Raw genomic sequence first — 12702 nt, forward strand, 5'->3', positions numbered from 1 at the left:
GAGAAAGGGGAACCCTCCTACACTGTTGGTGGGAATGCAAGCTGGTGCAGCCACTCTGGAAAACAGTATGGAGGTTCCTCAAACTGTTGAAAATAGAGCAACCATACGATCCAGCAATTGCACTACTGGGTATTTACCCCAAAGATACAAATGTAGGGATCCGAAGGGGTATGTGCACCGCAATGTTTATAGCAGCAATGTCCACAATAGCCAAACTGTGGAAAGAGCCAAGATGTCCATCGATAGATGAATGGATAAAGAAGATGTGGTAGGGTGCCTGGGTGGCTCAGTTGGTTAAGCGACTGCCTTCGGCTCAGGTCATGATCCTGGAGTCCCTGGATCGAGTCCCGCATCGGGCTCTCTGCTCAGCAGGGAGTCTGCTTCTCCCTCTGACCCTTCCCCCCCTCATGTGCTTTCTCTCTCTCTCATTCTCTCTCTCTCAAATAAATAAATAAAATCTTTAAAAAAAAAAAAAAAAAAAAAAAAAAAAAAAGAAGATGTGGTATATATGCAGCTATCAAAAGGAATGATATCTTGCCATTTGCGTCGACGTGGACGGAACTGGAGGGTTTTATGCTGAGTGAAATAAATCAATCAGAGAAAGACATGTATCATATGATCTCACTGATATGAGAAATTCTTTTTTTTTTGTATTTTATTTTTTAATGACATGCAACATACAGTGGAGCACATGAATCTTATCTATATAGCTCCATCAATGTTAACAAAGTGACTACACCTGTATAACCACCATATATAGCAAGATATAGAACATAACGTCCCAGAAATCTCATTCCTGCTTCATTTCACTCACTATACCCTGCATCAAAGGTAAGGACTATTCTGACTAAAATCATCAAAGATACGTTTTCCTTTTTTCAGATTTATGGGATCAGACCTCAGAAACGCATGCATCTCTTCTTTCTTTCAATCAAAATTATCTATGACCTGTCCTTTTTACATTGTTCTATAGTGTTTCACTGCATAAATAGCTCATAATTTATAAGTTTTACTCCTAATAGAAAACTGAGTTGTTTCTGTTTTAAACAATTACTAATGATGATATGAACATTCTTACGCATGTCATTTGGTGCACATGTATATGTTAAGTATGCCTCAGAATGTAATTCCTGGATCCATAGTATGTTCATATTCAGCATAATAGGTCATACTAAGGAGTTTTGTAAAGAACTTGGATCAATTTTACACAACCATCATCATTTTACAAGAATTAGGGGTCCTCCATATGTTTGCCTACACTTAGTATTGTTACTTTGTAAAATTCCAATTTTATGTGCATGGAAACATACCTCATTATGGTTTTTTTTCTCATGTGTATGGAAACATACCTCATTATGGTTTTTTCCCCTGATAATTAAAATTGAAGATCATTATATAGGCTTACTGGCTATTTAGCCCTTCTCTCTTATGCAATATATGCATTCTGGTTGCAAGTTCTTCTTTAGATAGATGTATTGCAAATATCTTCTACCAGTCTGTGGAATGCCTATTCACTCTCTTAATGGCATCTTTAATGATCAGAAGCTTATAGATTTAGTGAAGTTCAATTTACCAATTTTTAAAATTTAATCGTTAAGTCTCTATCTACCCCAGATCATGACGGTATTTTCTTTTGGCATCTTCTAAAAATGATTGTTTGGGCTCTGATTGGAGCCAGCACGTGGTCATCTCTATGCCTCCAGGTCGGCAGCAGAAGGCACCAGAGCCAAGTGAGACTCAATCTGCAGGGTATACGACTTCTTTGAGTCTGCAAGTGGACCACGTTTGGCACATCTGCCATTAAGATGTGGTTCTGCCTTCTCCAAGCAGCTCTCCTCAGTATTAGGCTTCGCCGAAATTTCACAAACTCCCACCTGGATCCCCAAGCTCCTAAAAAGTTATTTTTGTCTGAGGATGGCCGCATCATTGTTTATTGATGAGGACAGGAGCTGGGGACTTCCTATTCTACCGCCTTGCTCACCCTACGAGTCTTTTTTTTTTTTTTAATTTTTTATTGTTATGTTAATCACCATATATTACATCATTTGTTCTGGTGTAGTGTTCCATGATTCATTGTTTGTTCATAACACCCAGTGCTCCATGCAGAACGTGCCCTCTTTAATACCCATCACCAGGCTAACCCATCCCCCTACCCTCCTCCCCTCTAGAACCCTCAGTTTATTTTTCAGAGTCCATCCTCTCTCCTGGTTCGTCTCCCCCTCTGACTTACTCCTCTTCATTCTTCCTCTCCTGCTATCTTCTTCTTTTTCTTTTTTCTTAAAATATGTTGCGTTATTTGTTTCAGAAGTACAGATCTGTGATTCAACAGTCTTGCACAATTCACAGCGCTCACCGTAGCACATACCCTCCCCAATGTCTATCACCCAGCCACCCCATCCCTCCCACCCCCCACCACTCCAGCAACCCTCAGTTTGTTTCCTGAGATTAAGAATTCCTCATATCAGTGAGGTCATATGATACATGTATTTCTCTGATTGACTTATTTCACTCAGCATAACACCCTCCAGTTCCATCCACGTCGTTGCAAATGGCAAGATCTCGTTCCTTTTGATGGCTGCATAATATTCCATTGTGTATATATACCACATCTTCTTTATCCATTCATCTGTCGATGGACATCTTGGCTCTTTCCACAGTTTGGCTATTGTGGACATTGCTGCTATAAACATTGGGATGCACGTACCCCTTCGGGTCCCTACATTTGTATCTTTGGGGTAAATACCCAGTAGTGCAATTGCTGGATCATATGGTAGCTCTAATTTCAACTGTTTGAGGAACCTCCATACTGTTTTCCAGAGGGGTTGCACCAGCTTGCATTCCCACCAACAGTGTAGGAGGGTTCCCCTTTCTGATATGAGAAATTCTTAATCTCAGGGAAAAAACTGAGTGTTGATGAGTGGTGGGGGTGGGAGGGATGGGGTGGCTGTGTGATAGACATTGGGGAGGGTATGTGATATGGTGAGTGTTGTGAATTGTGCAAGACTGTTGAATCACAGATCTGTACTTTTGAAACAAATAATGCAACATATGTTAAGAAAAAAGAAAAAGAAGAAGATAGCAGGCAGGGAAAAATGAAGGGGAGTAATTCGGAGGGGGAGACAAACCATGAGAGAAGATGGACTCTGAAAAACAAACTGAGGGTTCTAGAGGGGAGGAGGGTGGGGGTTGGGTTAGCCTGGTGATGGGTATTAAAGAGGGCACATTCTGCGTGGAGCACTGGGTGTTATGCACAAACAATGAATCATGGAACACTACATCAAAAACTAATGATGTAATGTATGGTGATTAACATAACAATAAAAAAATAAAAAAAAAAAGACGTAGAACTTGCTGCCATTATCATGGCCCTGCTGTTCTGCTGAAATGATCATCGGGAACTCCTGACCCTGAGCAGTACATCTGGGCTGTATCTTTTGGGGAGTGAACCCCAGGAGAGCTCCTTGCCTGGTCTTGGAATTAGAGGAGAGTGGATAGCAGTTTTCAGAATTAGAGGGTGGGTGGGGGTGTCTGCGTGTTTGGGAAAAGAGTGGCTATTAGGATTAGACTTTTTGTCTCTGAGTCAACCTACAAACTCTGTTGCTTGTGCCCGAGTTATTTTAGAGAGAAGAGTCATCTCAGAAAAGTTAGATCGTCAACTTCCAAACCCTGGAACATTCTGTCTTTCCTAACCTTAATTCTTCAGGTTCTTTTGGTACTCTAGAATCAGGGGAAAGATTATTTTAATACCTTCTTTTTGATCTGAAAGATCGCTGGCTGGGATGAAGGTTGGTAAGTAAGGTCTTTTTACCCAGGCATTCATATGTCCCTGAGCATCGGGTGGCCTCAGCCTAGATCCTTGTTCATAGAGGGAGACCAATTTCAGCTGCTTCTGTAAATCACTGGGCAGTTTAATCCTTCCTTATATCCTTTACATGAAGAGACTCAGTGTCCTTATCCATGAAGGTGGGGGTGAGCAGACTGGGGGTGGGCGGGAGGAGAAAGCAGATATTACCTCAGTTATAGACAGTCATGAGGTTCAGTAATGTGCCATCCACCGAACCCTCAAGTTTTCCTTCATCTCAGAGAATCTCTTTAGAAAGAGAACTAATTTGTAGTCTGTTGTAGATTACAGTTCATTAACTTCTCTTTTGCCATCTTTGATTATACACTGTCACTATCCCCTTTTTGACATGAAGGTATACAGCCTTGATTCATTTCTTCCTTCCTCTTTTTGCTTAGTGGCTTCCTTCTCACTCATCGATCTCAAAAGCATCTATACAAATAAAAACAAATCATTAATTTCCACCAAGGTTTTGCCCAATTAACACCCTTCACCCCTGCCCTTGGAAGTCCACACACAAATTCCCCCGCAGCCTCCCTCCTAGAGGGGATTCTTCCTCCTGAGAGTCACCTGTGCCATGAACACAGGCCCTGGGTTGTGACAGTTACACCATCCAGTGGAGGACTTCTTAAAATAAATTTTCTCCTCTTCATTCTGTGATCTATGTAGCCGTTAAAAAAAAAGAAGAGGAAGAATGGAACAGCTCAGTGTGTCATGATGGGAAATGACCGAAGAGGTATTTGTACACAAAAAGGAAAGGAAGGCTCAGAGTGGTGGGTATAGTATGCTAACATTTGCAGGGGAAAAGCATCCACTAAAAATAGATACACACATAACGTATAATTGGATCCACTTAGTGTTTATGGAAGGATGTACAAAAGACTTATCACTGTCATGGTGTCTGGTGAAGGGCGCTAGGTGTCCAAGAGTCAAGGATGGGAGGGACACTTGCTGCTGTAAACTTTCTAGTGACTTTTGAGTTTTGTGCCATGCGCATGTATTTACTGGTTCAAAATTAATCTGTTAGAGTGTTGGCTCGCAAACTGGCTCTTGGACACAGAGGGCAAAGAGAGACCACAGAAAGAGACTGCTCCAGGTTTGGTAGGTGGCAGGTTTAAGCAGCAAGGGAGCTTATACATGAAGTTCGTCTTGGGTGGTCACAACACTAATTGATTCCCACACCCACCTGCCAAATCTTAAAAGTTCATAAAGAGACCGTCACTGGGTTCGGTCACATATATGTCCCGATGGTCTCAACAGCACCTTACTTTCCCAGGACTGCGTCCTTAGGGCAGCTTCTAGCTTGGGCAAGACAGGGTAGGAGTGGGGCAAGGAACCTCTGATTGCCTGGGTCCAGCTCACGGGTCAGTCAGCAGTCACATGCTCTCAGAGACCTCCTCCAACACGTAGCTAGCTAGCTAGATAGAACAAAGAGCAAGAGAGAGAAAGGTTATTCTCCATGTTAAAATATTATGGATTAAAAGACCATCGAAACAGGAATAACTCTCACTTTGTGATAATGTGTCACTGGATGCTACTGTCTTTGCCACCTGAAAGCCTCTCAGAGTCATTAGTGAGGGTGTTAAGTGATGAAATGAGTGGAAGATAATAATAATAAGTGGAAAATAATAAAGTCCTGCACTTCAGGCTGCTTTTTCTAGTGTGGATTGTGCAGAACAGACACTTGGCTGTGCCCACCATCCTTCTCCAACACTGGCTAGCCTCGCGGTCCTCAGCGGCTGTTTTTGTTCCCTTGATCATGGCCCTCCTGCCTTTAGCCACCCACAGGCCCAGTTTCCTGCTTGCTCCACTGGTAGGACTAATTGAGCTCATCTTTGTCCATATTAGAGAAACTCAAGTCATCAACCAGTAGATACATTTCCCCAAAGGATGTCAATTTCGAGGCTATTGGAGGTCCCCTTCAGTCTGTTCTAGGCATGGTCTTTCTTACTTTGTTTCATTGTCAAATTTTAAAGAAGGATTCTGGATAGCTGAGGTCCTGCCCCAAAGGCAGGAGTCATGGGACTCGGGATGCTCAGCACAAACCAAAGTGGTCTTTCTGTGTGAGCTAACCCATACCGGGATTGTTCTACCTGACAGTCAAGGCAGAGCATCTTCTCTGGTTTGTTATTGGACTATTTTAGGAATTTACATATTGAAGACCTTTCTCCTTAAACCGTGTCTCAGCCTCAGCACTCTTGATATTTTGGTCTAGGTAGTTCTTTATTTTGGGGAGACTGTCCTCTGCATAGTAGGATGTTTAGCAGCATCCCTGGCTTCTCTCCATTAGATGCCAGTGGTGTTTCCCATGTTGTGGGAAGTGAAAATATCTCCATACATTGCCAAAGTTCCCAAGAAGGCAGAATCACTCCTGATTAAGAACTAATACCTTAAGTCATGGTGCCTCTGTGAGCATATATTCATACCTGCCTAACTCTTTTCATTTTTAACCACTTTAGAGACTTTTTTAAAAATGTGCTTTAAATAACTTTCTTTAAAAGGTGATGTGGGAGTACCCACTCTCATAACACTGTTTACTGCACCTTTAATTAAGTCTCCAGAAATGTGTACATAATACCTTTGTAGGACAACTAGAAAGTGACGTTTAAATTTGGATACATTAATACTGAGTTGCGTGGTCTAGTTTTTACCAAGGAGAATGTCCCATTTTATTTGAAGTGATGAGTAATGAGTTTATCCCTTCAGTGAAAGGCGTCTGACTTCACTGGAGGGGACATGTCTAAGCACAGGGAGGGGTATATATTTTAGACCCACTGAAGGACCTTATCCACACAGGTGTCTTGGACTCTCTACCAGGATTTACCTCAGGAACGGCATGAATTTCCACGTCACTCTGGGGGGCTGACCTACCTGCCCGTGTCTTCCCTGGAGATACCTTAGAGCATGTGGATCTCCTGGGGGTGTTCAAAGCAGGGACCTCAAGCCAGCCATGTTAGTTCTACCTCAGGGCCTTTGCACTTGCAGTTCCCTCTACCTGGACTGTTCTTTCTCAAATCTTTTTGAGGCATGGCTGACTCTCTCCCACTTGAGTTGCATCTTAAATGCCACCCCCTCTGAGAGGTCTTCCCGTGTCGGGGCTCCATGCCCCGCCACAGCCCACTCCCCATTGTCCTGATTTCTGTTGTCCATACCACTTCCAACTATTTGAAATGATCCCCGTTACAGTTTGCATGTTTATTTTTTGTTTCCCTGCATGTAGAATATAAGTTTCACGAGAGTAGCTGAAGATCTCTGTGTAATAACAGAGGAGGCTCTGGACTGCGTGCAGTCCAGTTGCTTTCCAGTTGAAGAGCTTATCCATGTAGCATTGTGGTTTCAGCTCAGTGAGGAGAGGGCTTGGTGCTTAGCAAGGAGGGAATGGGCCATGCTACAGTAGTGTGGATTTGCCTCTTTTGGATATTTCCTGTAAATCGAATCATCTGATCAATGCCTTGTGTGTCTGGCTTATTGAGCATGATGTTTTCAAGGTTCATTCATGTCCTAGTATGTGTCAGCCATTCGTTACTTTTTACGGCCGAATAATATTCCACCATACGCATATACCACTCGTAATCCATCCATTCGTCAGTTGACGGACACTGGAGCTCTTTGCACCTTTGGGCTGTTGTGAATGGTGCTGCTGTTCACGTGCATGCATGGGTTTTTGTTTGACAGTCTGTCTTCAGTTCTTTTGCATGGCATTGAGTAGCCTTGCCAGGCCATTTGGTAATTTTGTTTAATTTACTGAAATACTGCCAAACTTCAGCACAGTGCTGCCCCGTTTTATGTTTACACCTGTACGGCACGAAGGTTCCACACAGGCTCACCAACACTCCTCGGGCTCACCAATGCTTATTTTCTGATTATTATTATTACTCCTCTTGCCATCCTCGTGGGTGTGAGGTGGTAACTCACGGTGGCTTTGATTTGGATTTTCTTCGGACTTTCTTCGTGACTCATGATGTTTAGTGTCTTTTCTAGTGCTCGTCAGCCATTTTCTGTCTTCCTTAGAGCGTGCCTTTATTTTTATGCTTATTTTCTTTGCATTGTTATTGTATGTGAACACTTCTCTCTCTTTCTGGACCATGAGCTGCCTCATTTATTGATTTTTTTTTTTTAAGATTTTATTTATTAAAGAGGGCACGTTCTGCGTGGAGCCCTGGGTGTTATGCACAAACAATGAATCATGGAACACGACATCAAAAACTAATGATATAATGCATGGTGATTAACATAAAAAAAAATGCAGCCTGTAAACCTTGGGCTAATTTTCCAGATTGGCACATTTAATTCGGTTTTTATTTTCTGAATTTTGACCTCTGAATCTAATCTGTCCTGTATGCCATGAATGTTTAGGTTTTAAACATACTTTAAAGTCCATTTTTGTCTTAGCTAATACAGTACCTAGGCAGTATTTGACTTTTTGCTGTTTCAGAGTAGGCAGTGGCTGTTGAAGTAATTTTCATTACAACAGGTTTTTTTGTTTTTTGTTTTTTTTTCCTTTTCAGAAAAAGTTGCCTTTGACAACACTGGCTCAGTGTTTGATGGAGGGGTCAGCTATCCTGGGAGATGACACACTTCTCGGGTAGGTGACACCATGTGTGGGATTGCATCGAGTCTAGGTAAGCTCCCATCCCTGAGAAGTGGGCCAGAAATTCTCAGGGATGCACTGAGGACCCTTGAAGACTAGTTGGGACTGGGGTGGGAAGAAGAAAAGGTTTGCTGGTGAGAAAAATCAAAACCCCAGGCTCAAGTCATATTGGCTGTGCGGGGAGGCAACTCCCCCGGGGGGAGAAATTAGCATAATAAACACAATGAATGGTTGAAGGACAAATGAAATCCCCAGGGCTCCAGCCGAAATAAATGGGAAACCTCTCCATGTCAGATGTCAAAAATTATAGGATTCCCAGAACAACCCAGGCTGAGTTTGAGCTCACAATAAAAACAAACTAAAAATAGAATCGTCCTGAGGGAGGATCAGCAAGGCGCGATCAGCAGGAGAAGCGGAGAGAACTAAAAATAATGCGGTAATATGAAAGAAAATAGGAAGTAATAGATATCGATATGTATGAAAGAGTTATGCTTAAAATGAAGCTTAAAAATTAAGGACAATGCGCGCTTTAGCAGCACATATGCTAAAATTGGAACAGTAGACATTAGTATGGCCCCTGAGCATGGGTGACAGGCCAATGTGTGAAACACTCCATATTTTAAGGAAAAAAAAAATTCGTGTTGTAACTATCTATGGTGACACGTTAACTAGACGTACCGTGATGCTCATTTCACAGTATATGCAAATGTTGAATCCTTCCATTGTACACCTAAAACAAATGTTATATGTCCATTATAGACTTCAATTTAAAAGACAAAATCGTCCTTGACCAAAGAACCAAATGATATGGAAGGAAAAAAGGAATAGACTGAATTAAAGAAAAACCAAATAGATCTTTTTAAAATTCAAATCATACTTACTATAATTTAAAGCCATGAGACAAGCTCTTGGCGAGGATTCAGAGAAAAAGGAACCCTCGTGCCCTGTTGGTGGGAATGCAGACTGATGCAGCCACTGTGGGAAACAGTATGGGGGTTCCTCAGAAAGTTAAAAATAGGCTTAACCATATGATCCAGCAATTGCATTACTGGGTATTTACTCAAAGAAGACAAAAACACTAATTCAAAAGCGTATATGCACTCCTGTGTTTCTATTGCAGCATTATTTATTATAGCAAAGACACAGAAGTAGCCCCGGTGTCCATTTATTGATAAAATGAATGGACAAAGAAGATGTGGGGTGCATGAGTGTGTCTGTGTATAAGAGTATTTATATATAATGGAATAGTACTCAGCCATAAAAAAGAATGAGATCTTGTCACTTGTGACCGTAAAGATGGACCCAGCAGGTATTATGCTAAGTGAAATGAGACAGAGAAAGACGAATACCATATGATTTCACTTATACCTGGACTCAGAAAAACAAATGAACAAACAAACAAAAACAGAAACAGACCTATGAATACAGAGAACAAACTGATGGTGGCCAGAGGGGAGGGGCATGGGGGGGTGGGCAAAATGGGGGGAGCGGAGTGGGAAGTTCAGGATTCCAGCTATGAAACAAGTCAAGGGGATGGAAGGTGCAGCATAGGGAATTAAAAAAAAAACAAAACACTTGAGATAAACTGAAATTGCACACCAATAAAGAATTGGTGAGCTTGCAAACAGATGGGAAGTTGCCACCGAGAACGAGCAGTGATTCACAAGAGATGGGGAGGTGGCATTTGGAAATGGACAAGTATGGATGATAGAAAGCAGACCTGTGTCTGGGAGCTGTTCCCCAAGAAGAGAATGAGGACAAGGGGAAATTACAGTGGAACTTTTATTTTCTAGATTTAAAAAAACAAACAAACAAACAACCCTAAATCTTTAGATTGAAGAAGCACAAAATATGCTAACTGAGGTCAACAGAAAGAAATCTATCCCTGGATGCACGATAGGAAGACTACAGATTATTAACAAGAAAAAAAGAGAAATTTAAAATCAGGCAGAGGAAAAGATGATTGCATGTAAAAGAGCAATTCAAGGGGCGCCTGGGTGACTCAGTCAGTTGAGCATCCAACTCTTGATTTCGGCTCAGGTCATGATCTCAGGGTCATGAGATCGAGCCCTGCTTTGGGCTCTGTGCTCAGCGGGGAGTCTGCTTAGAATTCTCTCTCCCTCTCCCTCTGCCCCTCCTGCTCGCTCCCTCAAACTCTCTCTCTCAATCAGTCAATCTTTTAAAAGAGAAAGAGTAATTCAGTTGATAGCAGACTACTTATTCATCAACCAAAATAAATGTGAGGCAGTAATGGAGGAATCCCTTCAAGTATTGAGTGAAAATATAAGAAACCTAGATTCTATGATGAACTTAACCATTATGTAAGAATAAAGGGAAAATAAAGATAGTGCAGGCAAAGATTTAGGAAAAATTACTACTCGCATATTCTCACTGTAAGAACTAGTTAAGGTGTGTGAAACAGGTTACATGCAGAAGGAAGGAATGACATGCAAGTAGCCAGATAGCATAAAAAATTGAGTGAGCGCCGTACAGGGGCTGGAAATTCTCTTTCTCTCTACCTGTCTGAGGTTCCTTGAGTGGGGCCCTGCAAATTAAATTGATCAACAGAGGAAAGCATGCACATTTTATTAACAGGTGCAGTGCATACACGGCAGAACTCGGTGATGAGTAACTCAAAGGCAGGTTCGAACTCGGGCTTAGGTAGCACTTTTTACAAAAGAACAACAATTTTTAGGGAAGTGACAAGGCAAAGGAGAAGAAATGTGAATTCCTAGGGTGGCAGGTATATGGGGGAGCAAATGGAAGATAAGGCTTATTAGTCAGGTTTATATGTAGGTTCCTGTGGTGCATTTCTGGGTTCATGTCTGGCTGATAAGGCTCTGGAGTTGTGTTTGGTGATTGACTTCTGTCCTTCCAGGTAGGGAGGGGATGATGACAGCTTTACAGTCCATGTCCTGCTCTTAGGGCAAATAGGGGGAGGGCAGAGATCTCTTCTGTATCTGCTTCTCGATTGTCTTCAGCTCAAAATAGTCCTTATGCCCAAGCGGCATTTTGGGGATGGCATATTCTGTTACCTTTTGGTGTAAAGAAATACAAATAAGCATTGAATTAAAACGTTAATTTGTGTGTGTTGGGGGAGGGTGTAAAGCAAAGTGAAACAAAAATACCAGAAAATAATAGCATGGAACATTGGGAAGGTGATCAGTGTTTCAAGGTCTTTAACTCTTTGAAAGATAAGGTGTTGCATTTTTGTGTAAGGTGTGTGTGTTAGAAAAGCAAGAGGAACCCCAAGAGGAATAGAATGTGGCACTTCGAAATTAGTAACAGGATGAAAAGGGAAGTAAATAAAATAGGGAAAAAAAAAAAAACACCCTAGAAGGGACTAAAAGAGCAAAAAGCAAGGAAAGAGAAAACAAAGTAAAGGTATAAGTTAAGAGCTTTTTATCTGCAGTCATAAAAGATGGAATAAACTCGACAGCTCATAATACAGAGCATCACAGGTGGAGAAACATGCACGCTCTTTTTTTTTTTAATTTTTATTGTTAATCACCATACATTACATCGTTAGTTTTTGATGTAGTGTTCCATGATTCATTGTTTGACATGCACGCTAATTCTGAGATTCGCCTGAAGCACAGGGACACAGGAAGGTTGGAGGTGAAGGGATGAAGGACACCCAGGTAAAAATGACAGACTGAGCACAAACATCGACTTTCGTTCCCTTCCCAAATCCACTATGATGAAGGGATTTTTTTTTTTTTTTATTATTAAAAGACATGAACCCAGAAAGGCATGAAAAACAGGAGAGGAAACAAAATTTTGTGAGCTGTGAAGCTTAGAATGGATTGATAACTCACTGGACAGGTCTCAGAAAGTGAACTCTGGAGCCAGAAGTAGGATATACAGACAGCCAATGTCATTTACATCCTGAAATGCTTGCAGGCTCAGGCGTGGTGGCCCCAGGGATCTCTAGAATGGTGAGTGGGTCTTTGGGACTGGGAGGTGATCCAAGTTATGAGTGTGTGTTGAAAGCTAGCTTATTTTCACTTGGGTGGCTCACACCCAGCCCTTATCCACAGCTCTGGGAGACCCTCATCTCCTCACCTCCAGCCCCAGCAGAAGAGTCTGGAGCTTTATTCTCTGGAGGGTATAAAGCAGAGTGTCCCCAGGCTGTGGACACCATGTAAGGGTATCACACATTAAAGTGACTAATGCCTACTGGAGGCTGAGATTCTGCATCTCTCTCCCCCCCACCCATGCGACCCCCAGGTCTTTCCTCTGTAGGCAGGAAAGCAAGAAGAGCCTTCTC

The 12702-nt window shown here is 42.0% G+C and overlaps 1 protein-coding gene and 1 pseudogene across 4 annotated transcripts in view; both read left to right on the plus strand.

Moving 5' to 3' along the window:
• ARHGAP44 (Rho GTPase activating protein 44) overlaps positions 1–12702 on the plus strand; it is a 191461-nt gene that overhangs the window by 124698 nt on the left and 54061 nt on the right. For all 4 annotated transcript variants that reach the window (XM_027625669.2, XM_027625672.2, XM_027625670.2 and 1 more), the window contains exon 4: positions 8350–8426. In XM_027625669.2, coding sequence (XP_027481470.1) covers positions 8350–8426 — 77 coding nt within the window. The remainder of the gene's footprint in view (positions 1–8349; positions 8427–12702) is intronic.
• Positions 8957–9054, plus strand: LOC113908345 (annotated as a pseudogene).

Source organism: Zalophus californianus, chromosome 16, assembly GCF_009762305.2.
Source record: "Zalophus californianus isolate mZalCal1 chromosome 16, mZalCal1.pri.v2, whole genome shotgun sequence".
Taxonomy (NCBI): domain Eukaryota; kingdom Metazoa; phylum Chordata; class Mammalia; order Carnivora; family Otariidae; genus Zalophus; species Zalophus californianus.